Source organism: Leuciscus leuciscus (assembly GCF_965113295.1).
Source record: "Leuciscus leuciscus genome assembly, chromosome: 18".
NCBI lineage: Eukaryota > Metazoa > Chordata > Actinopteri > Cypriniformes > Leuciscidae > Leuciscus > Leuciscus leuciscus.
Window position 1 is genome coordinate 614,396 of NC_138742.1, and position 17,500 is coordinate 631,895.

Genomic DNA, 17,500 nt, shown 5'->3' on the forward strand with positions numbered 1-17,500 from the left:
AATGAGGTAGAAATAGCGGAATGACGTTGAAATAGCGGAATGATGTAGAAATAGCGGAATGACGTAGAAATAGCGGAATGCAGTAGAAATAGCGTAATGGGGTAGAAATAGCGTAATGAGGTAGAAATAGTGTAGCGGAATGACTTAGAAATAGCGGAATGACGTAGAAATAGCAAAATGGTGTAGAAATAGCATAATGACGTAGAAATAGCGCAAATAGCGTAATGAGGTAGAAATAGCGTAATGAGGTAGAAATAGCGTAATGAGGTAGAAATAGCGTAATGACGTAGAAATAGCGTAATGAATTAGAAATAGCGCAAATAGCGTAATGACGTAGAAATAGCGTAATGACGTAGAAATAGCAGAATGATGTAGAAATAGCGTAATGACGTAGAAATAGCGTAATGACGTAGAAATAGCGTAATGAGGTAGAAATAGCGTAATAAGGTAGAAATAGCGTAATGAGGTAGAAATAGCGGAATGACGTTGAAATAGCGGAATGATGTAGAAATAGCGGAAATGATGTAGAAATAGCGTAATGACGTAGAAATAGCGTAATGCGGTAGAAATAGCGTAATGAGGTAGAAATAGCGTAGCGGAATGACGTAGAAATAGCGGAATGACGTAGAAATAGCAAAATGGTGTAGAAATAGCATAATGACGTAGAAATAGCGCAATGACGAAGAAATAGCGTAAGGAGGTAGAAATAGCGTAATGAGGTAGAAATAGCGTAATGAGGTAGAAATAGCGCAATGACGAAGAAATAGCGTAAGGAGGTAGTAATAGCGGAATGACGTAGAAATAGCGTAATGACGTAGAAATAGCATAATGACGTAGAAATAGCATAATGAGGAAGAAATAGCGTAATGACGTAGAAATAGCAAAATGGTGTAGAAATAGCATAATGACGTAGAAATAGCGTAATGACGAAGAAATAGCGTAAGGAGGTAGAAATAGCGTAATGAGGAAGAAATAGCGTAATGAGGTAGAAATAGCGTAATGACGTAGATATAGCGTAATGACGTAGAAATAGCGTAATGAGGAAGAAATAGCGTAAAGATGAAGAAATAGCGTAATGACGTAGAAATAGCGTAATGAGGTAGAAATAGCGTAGCGTAATGACGTAGAAATAGCGCAATGACGTAGAAATAGCGTAATGATGAAGAAATAGCAGAATGATGTAGAAATAGCGTAATGACGTAGAAATAGCAGAATGATGTAGAAATAGCGTAATGACGTAGAAATAGCGTAATGAGGTAGAAATAGCGTAATGAGGTAGAAATAGCGTAATGAGGTAGAAATAGCGTAATGAGGTAGAAATAGCGTAATGAGGTAGAAATAGCGTAATGACGTAGAAATAGCGTAATGATGTAGAAATAGCGTAATGACGTAGAAATAGTGGAATGATGTAGAAATAGCGTAATGACGTAGAAATAGCGCAAATAGCGTAATGACGTAGAAATAGCGTAATGACGTAGAAATAGCGTAATGAGGTAGAAATAGCGGAATGACGTAGAAATAGCGGAATGACGTAGAAATAGCAAAATGGTGTAGAAATAGCATAATGACGTAGAAATAGCGCAATGACGAAGAAATAGCGTAAGGAGGTAGAAATAGCGTAATGAGGTAGAAATAGCGTAATGAGGTAGAAATAGCGCAATGACGAAGAAATAGCGTAAGGAGGTAGTAATAGCGGAATGACGTAGAAATAGCGTAATGACGTAGAAATAGCATAATGACGTAGAAATAGCATAATGAGGAAGAAATAGCGTAATGACGTAGAAATAGCAAAATGGTGTAGAAATAGCATAATGACGTAGAAATAGCGTAATGACGAAGAAATAGCGTAAGGAGGTAGAAATAGCGTAATGAGGAAGAAATAGCGTAATGAGGTAGAAATAGCGTAATGACGTAGATATAGCGTAATGACGTAGAAATAGCGTAATGAGGAAGAAATAGCGTAAAGATGAAGAAATAGCGTAATGACGTAGAAATAGCGTAATGAGGTAGAAATAGCGTAGCGTAATGACGTAGAAATAGCGCAATGACGTAGAAATAGCGTAATGATGAAGAAATAGCAGAATGATGTAGAAATAGCGTAATGACGTAGAAATAGCAGAATGATGTAGAAATAGCGTAATGACGTAGAAATAGCGTAATGAGGTAGAAATAGCGTAATGAGGTAGAAATAGCGTAATGACGTAGAAATAGCGTAATGAGGTAGAAATAGCGTAATGACGTAGAAATAGCGTAATGATGTAGAAATAGCGTAATGACGTAGAAATAGTGGAATGATGTAGAAATAGCGTAATGACGTAGAAATAGCGCAAATAGCGTAATGACGTAGAAATAGCGTAATGACGTAGAAATAGCGTAATGAGGTAGAAATAGCGGAATGAGGTAGAAATAGCGGAATGAGGGCGTAATGACGTAGAAATAGCGTAATGATGTAGAAATAGCGTAATGAGGTAGAAATAGCGTAATGAGGTAGAAATAGCGTAATGACGTAGAAATAGCGTAATGACGTAGAAATAGCGCAATGGTGTAGAAATAGCGTAAGGACGTAGAAATAGCGTAATGACGTAGAAATAGCAGAATGATGTAGAAATAGCGCAAATAGCGTAATGACGTAGAAATAGCGTAATGAGGTTGAAATAGCGTAATGAGGTAGAAATAGCGTAATGAGGTAGAAATAGCGGAATGACGTTGAAATAGCGGAAATATGTAGAAATAGCGGAATGACGTAGAAATAGCGGAATGCAGTAGAAATAGCGTAATGGGGTAGAAATAGCGTAATGAGGTAGAAATAGTGTAGCGGAATGACGTAGAAATAGCGGAATGACGTAGAAATAGCAAAATGGTGTAGAAATAGCATAATGACGTAGAAATAGCGTAATGAGGTAGAAATAGCGTAATGACGTAGAAATAGCGTAATGACGTAGAAATAGCGCAAATAGCGTAATGACGTAGAAATAGCAGAATGATGTAGAAATAGCGTAATGACGTAGAAATAGCGTAATGACGTAGAAATAGCGTAATGACGTAGAAATAGCGTAATGAGGTAGAAATAGCGTAATAAGGTAGAAATAGCGTAATGAGGTAGAAATAGCGGAATGACGTTGAAATAGCGGAATGATGTAGAAATAGCGGAAATGATGTAGAAATAGCGGAATGACGTAGAAATAGCGCAATGCGGTAGAAATAGCGTAATGAGGTAGAAATAGCGTAGCGGAATGACGTAGAAATAGCGGAATGACGTAGAAATAGCAAAATGGTGTAGAAATAGCATAATGACGTAGAAATAGCGCAATGACAAAGAAATAGCGTAAGGAGGTAGAAATAGCGTAATGAGGTAGAAATAGCGTAATGAGGTAGAAATAGCGCAATGACGAAGAAATAGCGTAAGGAGGTAGTAATAGCGGAATGACGTAGAAATAGCGTAATGACGTAGAAATAGCATAATGACGTAGAAATAGCATAATGAGGAAGAAATAGCGTAATGACGTAGAAATAGCAAAATGGTGTAGAAATAGCATAATGACGTAGAAATAGCGTAATGACGAAGAAATAGCGTAAGGAGGTAGAAATAGCGTAATGAGGTAGAAATAGCGTAATGAGGTAGAAATAGCGTAATGACGTAGAAATAGCGTAATGACGTAGAAATAGCGTAATGAGGTAGAAATAGCGTAGCGTAATGACGTAGAAATAGCGCAATGACGTAGAAATAGCGTAATGATGAAGAAATAGCAGAATGATGTAGAAATAGCGTAATGACGTAGAAATAGCGTAATGAGGTAGAAATAGCGCAAAGATGTAGAAATAGCGTAATGACGTAGAAATAGCGTAATGAGGTAGAAATAGCGTAATGACGTAGAAATAGCGTAATGAGGAAGAAATAGCGTAATGAGGTAGAAATAGCGTAATGACGTAGAAATAGCGTAATGACGTCGAAATAGCGTAATGACGTAGAAATAGCGTAATGACGTAGAAATAGCGTAATGACGTAGAAATAGCTTAATGAGGTATAAATAGCGGAATGACGTAGAAATAGCGGAATGACGTAGAAATAGCGTAGCGTAATGACGTAGAAATAGCGTAATGATGAAGAAATAGCGTAATGATGTAGAAATAGCGTAGCGTAATGACGTAGAAATAGCGTAGCGTAATGACGTAGAAATAGCGTAATGATGAAGAAATAGCGTAATGATGTAGAAATAGCGGAATGACGTAGAAATAGCGGAATGACGTTGAAATAGCGCAATGACGTAGAAATAGCGTAATGAGGTAGAAATAGCGTAGCGTAATGACGTAGAAATAGCGTAATGATGTAGAAATAGCGTAATGACGTAGAAATAGCGTAATGATGTAGAAATAGCGGAATTACGTAGAAATAGCGTAATGACGTAGAAATAGCGGAATTACGTAGAAATAGCGTAATGATGTAGAAATAGCGCAATGATGTAGAAATAGCAGAATGATATAGAAATACAGGGTTTTTCCTGGCTGAAAATGAGGCGGAGGTGGCAAAATCCGATAGCTCGGTACCTCCCCGGAAGAAAATTTTGTACATTTTAAAGATAAATGCATTAATCTGGTGCATCTTTTTATGTATAATGACCATTAGAAGGTGAAAAAAAAAAAAAAACTTTTTACAAGCATGTATTTATTTATTTTTAGGTATTTTAATAATCAGATAATTTGATTTTATTTACAGTTCATAGGGGGCCATGAAATTACAAAACAGTACTAGTAAATTACGTGACTGCTACTTGTGATAGCTTATTTTATAAAAACGGCAGAAGAATTTCGGCTATTGCCTAAGTCAGGCTGGCTCTATGGATATATTTTAAGTAACCTAACTAGTTTGAGAGCCGAAGCTTAAGAAAAACAGTATCGGTACCTGGCTGTGACAAGTGAAGGCACTTCGATGCTGCAGAGAAGGTGCTTCTTGACTTTCGTGCGTCTGTGGAGGTTGTGATAACTGACAGGTGATGTTGAAAAGGGGGAGGGGCAGGGGCTCGTGCGCTTTCGCAGAAATTTACCTTGCTCCGTTTGAGACAAGCACGTTTAGGTGCTTAAAGCCCTGCATTTCAGCCCGAGCCCGACGTGCCAATATTATTATTATTGACTTATTTATGCCCCTAGGGCCGGGCTTCGGGCCAATTCTCACGTCATAATTCACATGCGGGCCGGGCCTCGGGCTTTTTTTGGGTTATCCTTCTTTTTATATTTTTAGACATTAATTAAAAAAATATGAGAAGCTGACGACGACGATAGAAAAACAAACATAGAAAGACATTTCATAACCTCATAACTTTCATAATCTTATAATTGTACACAGTGACATATGACTGACATGACAGTCTCATGCACGCACGCACACACACACACACACACATACGCACGCACGCACACACACACAGAAGGTTTCCCATCAGCGCGACCCACGATTCACCTCATGTGCAAATAAAAAAATCGCAGATGGCCAACTTAAAACGCAGCGGGAAGAGTGATAGAAGAGAGGAGGACTGGGTTAAAACCTTAGGCTACACTGTGGATGCTATTCTTTTTCTCCACGATGCTCTGTAAAAGACTGCTCTAACTTTTCGTTTCATTGGACTTTATTTTCGTTTAACTGTTGGAAACTACGGATGCTTTTCGTTTGATTGGACTTTTATTTTCGTTTAACTGTTGGAAACTACTGGAAAAAAGAATGGCCATGTTCTGTCGTGCATTTTTGAGGTAAGATAACCTGCAAGTTTATTTAATTTAATTGGTTTAGATAGGCTATTGCTCCTTTCGTTTGCGAGCGCTGGTTCGAGCAGCCTGAGCCTGCCTCAGTATTTCAAAAAAAGTTGTTTTACTCACTGTGGTTTAATAAATAATCATTTGTTAAATTAACTGTCTGTGTGATATGCTTGAAGTGTTTTATAGCCTATCTATGGATTGTAGCCAAGTAAAGTAGCCTATTAGCGTTGATTTGAGAGGCTAAATTGATCAAACATGTTGTAGGCTATACTCGCTGTCGGTTCGGCTGCTTGGTCGTCATTTAAAAAAAAAAATGCTCCAAAACATTTGTCTAAATTAACATGATAAAGAAATGAAAAGAAACATAACTAACAAAACTGACCTATTTTAATGGCTGCAAATAGGGCAGGCTGCCGCTGTGTAATAATAATAAATAAAAAAAACTGACTCGAGTCGGACTCGGGCTGAAAAATTCTGATGAGCTGTCGGTCCTAAATTGCATTTCGTTGCCTTGTACCTGTACTTGTGTAATGACAATAAAGTTGAATCAAATCAAATCAAATCAAACTTGTGCTTGAGCGTCTCGGGCCAGGGCCGGGCTCGTGCTTATTCTGATGCAGTCGAAATGCGCAGAACGGTTTGAGAATGGAATGGAACCCGGCCGTGAACCCGCTGCGGAATCGTGTCGGTGGAAAAGAGGTATCTAATCATGTGATTCCGTCTTGAGTTTTTGTCGACAGACGGAGGCGGCCCGAAATTTGACGGAGGCGGCCCGAAATTTGACGGAGGCGGCCGCCTCATAATTCTCTATGCAGGAAAAACCCTGGAAATAGCATAATGACAGAAATAGTGTAATGACGTAGAAATAGCGCAATGACGTAGAAATAGTGTAATGACGTATGACAGAACGAGCTGTTCTTCCTGATGTTTAAAGTGTTGTATAAATGAGTTTCCTGTTATTCTATAATCCTCCTTTCCCTGATTTGAAGCGATTTGAAGCTTGTCACATAAACACACACATCAACCCGATCACATGTTTAGTGTTCATGTAAACACTACGCTCAGATTCGTCAATCGGAGTGAATTCAGTCCGACTGAAACAAAAGTTGTGCATGGAAACGTAGCCAGTGTCTGTTTTATTGCCTGTGATGTTGACGCTGAAGTGTGCTGATGTGTGTGTGTGTGTGTGTGTGTGTGTGTGTGTGTTCAGGTGTCGTTTATGGAGATCTACTGCGAGCGAGTGCGAGATCTGCTGAACCCCAAGAGTAAAGGTGCGCTGCGGGTCCGAGAGCACCCCATCATGGGGCCGTACGTCGAGGACCTGTCCAAACTCGCTGTGACCTCCTACCAGGACATCAGAGACCTCATGGACTCGGGGAACAAGGCCCGGTGCGTGTTATCCATATCAACATCCCTGTTACTCCTGTATTCACATTAAATGTTCCTCAACGTGACTTTGATTGATTGATCAGGACGGTGGCAGCGACAAACATGAACGAGACGAGCAGTCGATCACACGCCGTCTTCACTATCGTCTTCACGCAGCGCCGCCGAGATCAGCTGACTGGCCTCGACACAGAGAAGGTGTGTGTGTGTTTCTGTACAGTGTGTTGGTGTATTATATGATATTCGCTGGCGTGTGATTACTTTGTGTCACGTGTTCTCTGGCGTGTGCGTGTGATTACTGTGTGTCACGTTTTCTCTGGCGTGTGATTTCTGTGCGTCACATGTTCTCTGGCGTGTGATTTCTGTGTTTCACATGTTCTCTGGCGTGTGCGTGTGATTACTGTGTGTCACGTTTTCTCTGGCGTGTGATTTCTGTGCGTCACATGTTCTCTGGCGTGTGCGTGTGATTACTGTGTGTCACGTGTTCTCTGGCGTGTGTGTGATTTCTGTGCGTCACATGTTCTCTGGCGTGTGTGTGTGTGATTTCTGTGTGTCACATGTTCTCTGGCGTGTGATTACTGTGTGTCACGTGTTCTCTGGCGTGTGCGTGTGATTTCTGTGCGTCACATGTTCTCTGGCGTGTGATTTCTGTGTGTCACATGTTCTCTGGCGCGTGCGTGTGATTTCTGTGCGTCACATGTTCTCTGGCGTGTGTGTGTTTTCTCTGTGTGTCACGTGTTCTCTGGCGTGTGCGTGTGATTTCTGTGTGTCACGTGTTCTCTGGCGTGTGCGTGTGATTTCTGTGAGTCACATGTTCTCTGGCGTGTGATTTCTGTGCGTCACGTGTTCTCTGGCGTGTGATTTCTGTGTGTCACATGTTCTCTGGCGTGTGATTTCTGTGCGTCACATGTTCTCTGGCGTGTGCGTGTGATTTCTGTGTGTCACGTGTTCTCTGGCGTGTGATTTCTGTGTGTCACGTGTTCTCTGGCGTGTGCGTGTGATTTCTGTGTGTCACGTGTTCTCTGGCGTGTGCGTGTGATTTCTGTGAGTCACATGTTCTCTGGCGTGTGATTTCTGTGCATCACGTGTTTTCTGGCGTGTGATTTCTGTGCGTCACATGTTCTCTGGCATGTGATTTCTGTGCGTCACATGTTATCTGGCGTGTGATTTCTGTGTGTCACGTGTTCTCTGGCGTGTGATTTCTGTGTGTCACGTGTTCTCTGGCGTGTGCGTGTGATTACTGTGTGTCACGTGTTCTCTGGCGTGTGTGTGTGATTTCTGTGCGTCACATGTTCTCTGGCGTGTGATTTCTGTGCGTCACATGTTCTCTGGCGTGTGCGTGTGATTTCTGTGTGTCACGTGTTCTCTGGCGTGTGATTTCTGTGTGTCACATGTTCTCTGGCGTGTGATTTCTGTGCGTCACGTGTTCTCTGGCGTGTGCGTGTGATTTCTGTGCGTCACATGTTCTCTGCCGTGTGATTTCTCGGTGTCACATGTTCTCTGGCGTGTGCGTGTGATTTCTGTGTGTCACGTGTTCTCTGGCGTGTGATTTCTGTGCGTCAGATGTTCTCTGGCGTGTGCGTGTGATTTCTGTGTGTCACATGTTCTCTGGCGTGTGCGTGTGATTTCTGTGCGTCACATGTTCTCTGGCGTGTGATTTCTGTGTGTCACATGTTCTCTGGCATGTGATTTCTGTGCGTCACATGTTCTCTGGCGTGTGCGTGTGATTTCTGTGTGTCACGTGTTCTCTGGCGTGTGATTTCTGTGTGTTACGTGTTCTCTGGCGTGTGCGTGTGATTACTGTGTGTCACGTGTTCTCTGGCGTGTGTGTGTGATTTGTGTGCGTCACATGTTCTCTGGCGTGTGATTTCTGTGTGTCACGTGTTCTCTGGCGTGTGCGTGTGATTACTGTGTGTCACGTGTTCTCTGGCGTGTGTGTGTGATTTGTGTGCGTCACATGTTCTCTGGCGTGTGATTTCTGTGTGTCACATTTACATTTACATTTAGTCATTTAGCAGACGCTTTTATCCAAAGCGACTTACAAATTAGGGCTAATTTAAGCGAGTCATCATAAAGAGGCAAAAAACAACAACAACACAAGAAGTGCTCAAAATACGAAGTTCAGGTATTATTCAGAGTAGCATAAGCCTGATAAGTGATGTTTCAAAGGGAAAAACATCGGGGGGTTTTAAAAAAAATTTTTTTTATTTTTTTTATGAGGTTAAGTGCTTACGGAAGAGATGGGTTTTTAGCTGTCTTTTGAATGTTGTCAGGGATTCTGCATTCCGGATGAGGGTGGGGAGAGCGTTCCACCAGCATGGAACTGTGAATGAGAATGTTCTGGAAAGTGATTTTGTGGCTTTCTGTGATGGAACCACGAGATGTCGCTCGTTGACCGATCGTAGGTGTCTGGTAGGGATGTAGACTCGTAGGAGTGAGTGAAAGTAGGAGGGAGCTGAGCCTGTGATGGATCTGTAAGCAAGCGTCAATGCCTTGAACTTGATGTGAGCAGCGAGAGGTAGCCAGTGTAGAGAGATGAACAGAGGAGTGACGTGGGCCCTTTTGGGCTCGTTGAAGACAAGACGAGCTGCAGCATTCTGGATCATCTGTAGGGGTTTGATTGGACATGCTGGAAGTCCAGCCAGAAGGGCATTGCAGTAGTCAAGCCTAGAGATGACCAGGGCCTGGACGAGAAGTTGTGTTGCATGCTCAGTTAGGAAAGGCCGGATCTTCCTGATGTTGTGCAGTGCAAACCTGCAAGATCGAGCTGTCTTTGAAATGTGGTCTGTGAAGGTCAGCTGGTCATCAAACGTTACTCCAAGATTTCTGACCGACCTTGATGGGGTGATTAATGATGATTCTAGCTGGATGGTGAAGTCGTGCTGTAGAGATGGATTGGCAGGGAGGACGAGAAGCTCAGTCTTTGCCAGGTTGAGCTGCAGGTGATGTTCCTTCATCCATGTGGAGATGTCCGCTAGACAGCTTGAGACCCGTGCAGCTACTGTGGGATCATCTGGTTGAAATGAGAGGAAGAGCTGCGTGTCATCAGCATAGCAGTGGTAGGAAAAACCGTGTGCCTGTATGATGTGTCCCAGTGATGTGGTGTAGATGGAGAAGAGGAGGGGACCAAGAACTGAACCCTGGGGAACCCCTGTGGTCAGCTGATGTGCCCTGGATACCTCGCCTCTCCATGCGACCTTGAAGGACCTACCTGTGAGATAGGACTCAAACCAGTGGAGTGAAGTTCCTGTGATGCCCAGTGATGAGAGGGTGGACAGAAGGATCTGATGATTCACAGTGTCGAAGGCAGCAGACAGATCCGGGAGAATGAGGACTGAAGATTTGGAAGCAGCTTTTGCGATCAGTAGGGCTTCTGTGACTGACAGTAATGCAGTCTCAGTTGAATGCCCTTTCTTGAAGCCAGATTGGTTGACATCCAGCTGGTTGTTTTGAGACAAGAAGGATGTTACTTGGTTGAAAACAGCTGTTTCAAGTGTCTTCGCAATGAATGGTAGGAGAGAGATAGGTCTGTAATTCTCTACAAATGATGTGTTTAGTGTTGGTTTTTTGAGCAGTGGGGTAACCCGAGCCTGCTTGAATGTTGTAGGGAAAGTGCCAGTATGGAGGGAAGAGTTGATGATGTGTGTGAGTGATGGTAGAATTGTGGGAGAGATGGCTTGTAGAAGGTGTGAGGGGATGGGGTCAAGTGGGCAGGTGGTAGGGTGACTGGAGAGGAGAAGTGTAGATACTTCTTCCTCGGTTAGCGAAGAAAAGGAGGACAGAGGGATATTGGCTGTGGAGGGGGTCGGTCTGGGTTCCTGTGTGTGTGGAGCTGAGAACTGACCGTTGATAGCTGTTGTTTTGTTGGTGAAGAAGTTCGCAAAATCGTCAGCAGTTAAGGAGGGGGCGGGTGGTGGTGGAGGTGGACAGAGGAGAGAGTTGAATGTCTTGAAGAGGAATCGTGTGTTGGAGGAGCTGTTGATCTTGTTGTGGAAGTATGAAGATTTTGCTGCATGAACATCAACAGAAAAGGAAGAGAGGAGAGATTGATACATACTCAGGTCAGATGCGTCTTTTGATTTGTGCCATTTCCTCTCCGCTGCCCTGAGATCGGTCCGGTGTTCCCGAAGAACCTCAGATAACCAGGGATTAGAGGGAGTAGCGCGTGCTGGCCTGGAGGAGAGAGGGCAGATAATGTCTAGAGAAGAGGTTAGAGTGGAGCATAAGGTGTCCGTTGCGGTATTCACATCCAGAGATGCGAATTGTGAGGGTGGGGGAAGAGAGGATGACACGGCAGAGGAAAGATGGGAGGGGGAAAGTGAGCGCAGGTTTCGTCTGAAAGTGACTGGTGGTGGGGGTGGTGGTGCAGGGGTAGAGAGTAGTAGACTGAAAGTAATGAGGAAATGATCTGAGACATGGAGAGGTGTCACCAGGGTGTTTTCTGTGGTGCAGTTGCGTGTGTAAACCAGGTCCAGTTGGTTGCCTGATTTGTGAGTACCTGTGGTGATGAGTCGTTTGAGATCGAAAGAGGCTAGGAGAGAGGTGAAGTCTGTTGCATGTGGCTTTTCGAGATGAATGTTGAAGTCACCGAAGACTAGAAGTGGGGTGCCGTCCTCAGGGAAAGTGGACAGCAGCACATCCAGCTCATCTACAAAGTTACCCAGCTGACCTGGGGGGCGATAAATGACTACAATATGGATTTTAATGGGAGTTGTAAGTGTAATAGCATGATATTCAAATGAGTTGTTGTTGCATAGAGAAGAGAGCGCGGAGTATTTGCAATTGTTAGAAACGAGAAGCCCTGTACCCCCACCTCTCCCAGACTGGCGAGGGGAGTGGGAGAAGGAGAAATTGCTAGAGAGAGCAGCAGGGGTTGCTGAGTCTTCTGGACGAATCCAGGTCTCAGTCAGCCCCAAGATACTAAGAGTAGAATGAGATGCAAAGGCTGGAATGAAGTCAGCTTTATTGACTGCTGACTGACAATTGCATAGACCCACGGAAAGAGAGAGAGGAGTATGTGAGGATGAAACGCAGATTGGCAGTATTGCGCTGCCTATTGTGCGTGATGAAAGGACGTTGCCAAGAGATAACAGGAATATATTGAAAGCACTTGTTGATTAAGGTGAACAATAAGGTAAGTAGAGGGAAGAAGAGGGGAAGAGGAGATACTTAAGTGCCTTTCTGGTGTCCTTGCTCGGTGGAGTCGCGCAGGTAGAGTCGCTGGTCTTTACCCGAGTCGGTCTTCACACAAGGAGGCTGAACACGAGAGCTGAACGCTTCCGCTGACGCTTCCGCGACAGCGTGCAAATTACACAGATATACAGATAATGCTTTCACCGCTTGAGTGAGTACAGCTGTTTCATTCGGGCAATTAAGTCAATAACGCGAAAATGTGTCAAATCGAAAGTGCTAGGAGCAAGGGCTTACGGTGCAAATTAGATTGCTATAAACATTTAAATTTCCACTCGCGGCTATTTGTCTAAAGTGCCAATGCGTCTAACTGAAATACAGAATTATGTGAAGTTAAAATGAGGAAATAACAAGAGAATCAAAGATGGGCGTACCTTGACTAAGATACAACACTGAAATAACAGGAGAACAGGGTTTTCTAGAGAAAACCACTTGTGAGCTGCTGCGTGCCTCTAGTATGCTGCCCGCTGGTCCTAATGAAGTGATCTGAAGCTCCTCTATTTATATCTATCAATTCTTACAGATGCTTGACTAAGATACAACACTGAAATAACAGGAGAACAGGGTTTTCTAGAGAAAACCACTTGTGAGCTGCTGCGTGCTTCTAGTATGCTGCCCGCTGGTCTGTGTGTCACATGTTCTCTGGCGTGTGATTTCTGTGCGTCACATGTTCTCTGGCGTGTACGTGTGTGATTTCAGTGCGTCACATGTTCTCTGGCGTGTGATTTCTGTGCGTCACATGTTCTCTGGCGTGTGATTTCTGTGCGTCACATGTTCTCTGGCGTGTGCGTGTGATTTCTGTGTGTCACGTGTTCTCTGGCGTGTGATTTCTGTGTGTCACGTGTTCTCTGGCGTGTGCGTGTGATTACTGTGCGTCACATGTTCTCTGGCGTGTGCGTGTGATTACTGTGTGTCACGTGTTCTCTGGCGTGTGTGTGTGTGATTTCTGTGCGTCACATGTTCTCTGGCGTGTGATTTCTGTGTGTCACATGTTCTCTGGCGTGTGATTTCTGTGCGTCACGTGTTCTCTGGCGTGTGCGTGTGATTTCTGTGCGTCACATGTTCTCTGCCGTGTGATTTCTCTCTGTCACATGTTCTCTGGCGTGTGCGTGTGATTTCTGTGTGTCACGTGTTCTCTGGCGTGTGATTTCTGTGCGTCAGATGTTCTCTGGCGTGTGCGTGTGATTTCTGTGTGTCACATGTTCTCTGGCGTGTGCGTGTGATTTCTGTGTGTCACATGTTCTCTGGCGTGTGATTTCTGTGTGTCACATGTTCTCTGGCGTGTGATTTCTGTGCGTCACGTGTTCTCTGGCGTGTGCGTGTGATTTCTGTGTGTCACGTGTTCTCTGGCGCGTGATTTCTGTGTGTCACGTTCTCTGCCGTGTGCGTGTGATTTCTGTGTGTCACGTGTTCTCTGGCGTGTGATTTCTGTGCGTCACGTTCTCTGGCGTGTGATTTCTGTGCGTCACATGTTCTCTGACGTGTGCGTGTGATTTCTGTGCGTCACATGTTCTCTGGCGTGTGATTTCTGTGCGTCCCATGTTCTCTGGCGTGTGATTTCTGTGCGTCACATGTTCTCTGGCGTGTGCGTGTGATTTCTGTGCGTCACATGTTCTCTGGCGTGTGATTTCTGTGCGTCACATGTTCTCTGGCGTGTGCGTGTGATTTCTGTGTGTCATGTTCTCTGGCGTGTGATATCTGCGTCACATGTTCTCTGGCGTGTGATTTCTGTGCGTCACGTGTTCTCTGGCGTGTGATTTCTGTGCGTCACGTTCTCTGGCGTGTGATTTCTGTGCGTCACGTTCTCTGGCGTGTGCGTGTGATTTCTGTGCGTCACATGTTCTCTGGTGTGTGCGTGTGATTTCTGTGTGTCACGTGTTCTCTGGCGTGTGATTTCTGTGTGTCACATGTTCTCTGGCGTGTGATTTCTGTGTGTCACGTGTTCTCTGGCGTGTGATTTCTGTGTGTCACGTTCTCTGGCGTGTGAGTTTGATTTCTGTGTGTCACATGTTCTCTGGCGTGTGTGTGTGATTTCTGTGTGTCACATGTTCTCTGGTGTGTGCGTGTGATTTCTCTGCGTCACATTTTCTCTGGCGTGTGATTTCTGTGTGTCACGTGTTCTCTGGCGTGTGATTTCTGTGTGTCATGTTCTCTGGCGTGTGATTTCTGTGCGTCACATCTGGCGTGTGCGTGTGATTTCTGTGTGTCACATGTTCTCTGGCGTGTGCGTGTGATTTCTGTGTGTCACGTTCTCTAGCGTGTGCGTGGGATTTCTGTGTGTCACGTGTTCTCTGGCGTGTGCGTGTGATTTCTGTGTGTCACGTGTGATTTCTGTGTGTCACGTGTTCTCCGGCGTGTGCGTGTGATTTCTGTGTATCACGTGTTCTCTGGCGTGTTATTTCTGTGTGTTAGCCTACATGTTCTCTGGCGTGTGCTTGTGATTTCTGTGTATCACGTGTTCTCTGGCGTGTTATTTCTGTGCGTCACATGTTCTCTGGCGTGTGCGTGTGATTTCTGTGCGTCACATGTTCTCTGGCGTGTGATTTCTGTGTGTCACATGTTCTCTGGCGTGTGCGTGTGATTTCTGTGTGTCACGTGTTCTCTGGTGTGTGATTTCTGTGTCACGTGTTCTCTGGCGTATGCGTGTGATTTCTTTGTGTCACGTGTTCTCTGGCGTGTGCGTGTGATTTCTGTGCGTCACGTGTTCTCTGGCGTGTGATTTCTGTGTGTCACGTGTTCTCTGGCGTGTGATATCTGTGCGTCACGTGTTCTCTGGCATGTGCGTGTGATTTCTGTGTGTCACGTGTTCTCTGGCGTGTGATTTCTGTGCGTCACGTGTTCTCTGGCGTGTGATTTCTGTGTGTCACTTGTTCTCTGGTGTGTGCGTGTGATTTCTGTGTGTCGCGTGTTCTCTGGCGTGTGATTTCTGTGTGTCGCGTGTTCTCTGGCGTGTGATTTCTGTGCGTCACATTCTCTGGCGTGTGATTTCTGTGCGTCACGTGTTCTCTGGCGTGTGATTTCTGTGCGTCACGTTCTCTGGCGTGTGATTTCTGTGCGTCACGTGTTCTCTGGCGTGTGATTTCTGTGTGTCGCGTGTGATTTCTGTGCGTCACGTGTTCTCTGGCGTGTGATTTCTGTGTGTCACTTGTTCTCTGGTGTGTGCGTGTGATATCTGTGTGTCACGGTTCTCTGGCGTGTGATTTCTGTGCGTCACGTGTTCTCTGGCGTGTGATTTCTGTGTGTCACGTGTTCTCTGGCGTGTGATTTCTGTGCGTCACGTTCTCTGGCGTGTGATTTCTGTGCGTCACATGATCTCTGGCGTGTGATTTCTGTGCGTCACATGTTCTGTGGCGTGTGATTTCTGTGTGTCACGTGTTCTCTGGCGTGTGCGTGTGATTTCTGTGCGTCACATGTTCTCTGGCGTGTGATTTCTGTGTGTCATGTGTTCTCTGGCGTGTGCGTGTGATTTCTGTGTGTCACGTGTTCTCTGGCGTGTGCGTGTGATTTCTGTGTGTCACATGTTCTCTGGCGTGTGATTTCTATGCGTTACATGTTCTCTGGCGTGTGATTTCTGTGTGTCACGTGTTCTCTGGCGTGTGCAGGTCAGTAAGGTGAGTCTGGTGGATCTGGCGGGCAGCGAGCGAGCGGATTCATCTGGAGCCAAAGGCCTGAGACTGAAGGTACGGCACTGATGTTTCCATTCATAATGAAGAGGCAGCATCTCCTTCTCTCTTTCACACGCACTCTGTCTTTCCTTCAGGAAGGCGCTAATATTAATAAATCTCTCACCACTCTGGGGAAGGTCATCTCCGCTCTGGCTGAAAATGTGAGTTAATTTATAAAATGATTCACTTGTTATCATGTAATTCTGCAAACCACTATAGTTTGATTAGTTTTGGTTTCACCTTTATTGCATGGTATACAACGAAATGTGATATCTCTCATAGAAAACAAACTGTATTCATCCATAACCAACACACATAAAAACAATAAGTTAAAACAGGAAAATTAGCTTAAAGTGTCTTGTGCATGTTATTGCAACATAAATGCATGGGAAATGCAGAAGTGCTCCATCTTTAGCAAAATGTTCACGCTGCTGTTTCTAAAGACAATGAAAGTATGTGGGCTTCAAACCGTCACTAGATGACTGTGTTTTCTGAAGTCATAGCGCACGCACAGGTCATGTGGACAAACTGTCATGATGCTTTTGTTCTGTCATTCATTGTCATTATGTGGCAAAGAGCAGCGTGGACTTTCTGCTGAACGTCTCCTTGATGTTGTACAGAAGACAGAAACTCGTACAGGCTTGTAATGAGAGGAATGTCCTGTCATAGAGAAGCTACTGATGTATTTATGTACCATTTGAAAGCCAGACTGTTAAATGACTGTTTGTTTATATGTGACAAACAGCAAACCAGCAAAAGAAAGAAAAGTGAGTTCATTCCGTACAGAGACTCAGTGCTCACCTGGATCTTGAAGGAGAACCTGGGTAAGACACACACACTCACACACACACACACACACACACACACACACACACACACACACACACACACACTAACCCGACTCCTAAACCTACCCATCACACACACACACTCACACACACACACTAACCCGACCCCTAAACCTACCCATCACACACACACACACACACACACTAACTCGACTCCTAAACCTACCCATCACACACACACACGCACACACACTAACCCGACCCCTAAACCTACCCATCACACACACACACACACACACACACACACACACACACTAACCCAACCCCTAAACCTACCCATCACACACGCGCACGCACACACACACACTAACCCGACCCCTAAACCTACCCATCACACACACACACACACACACACACACACACACACTAACCCGACTCCTAAACCTACCCATCACACACACACACACACACTAACCCGACCCCTAAATCTACCCATCACACGCGCACACACACACACACACACACACACACACACACACACACACACACACACACACACACACACACACACACACTTACCCGACCCCTAAACCTACCCATCACACACACTCACACACACACTAACCCGACCCCTAAACCTTCCCATCACACACACACACACACACTTACCCGACCCCTAAACCTACCCATCACACACACACACACACACACACACACACACAC

The 17,500-nt window shown here is 44.6% G+C and overlaps 1 protein-coding gene across 1 annotated transcript in view; it reads left to right on the plus strand.

Moving 5' to 3' along the window:
• LOC309481073 (kinesin-like protein KIF1C) overlaps positions 1 to 17,500 on the plus strand; it is a 52,429-nt gene that overhangs the window by 8,343 nt on the left and 26,586 nt on the right. Inside the window, exons 6-10 of the mRNA XM_082145821.1 lie at positions 6,959 to 7,137; positions 7,221 to 7,332; positions 15,927 to 16,004; positions 16,085 to 16,150; positions 16,735 to 16,813. Of these exons, the coding sequence (XP_082001947.1) occupies positions 6,959 to 7,137; positions 7,221 to 7,332; positions 15,927 to 16,004; positions 16,085 to 16,150; positions 16,735 to 16,813 (514 nt within the window). The remainder of the gene's footprint in view (positions 1 to 6,958; positions 7,138 to 7,220; positions 7,333 to 15,926; positions 16,005 to 16,084; positions 16,151 to 16,734; positions 16,814 to 17,500) is intronic.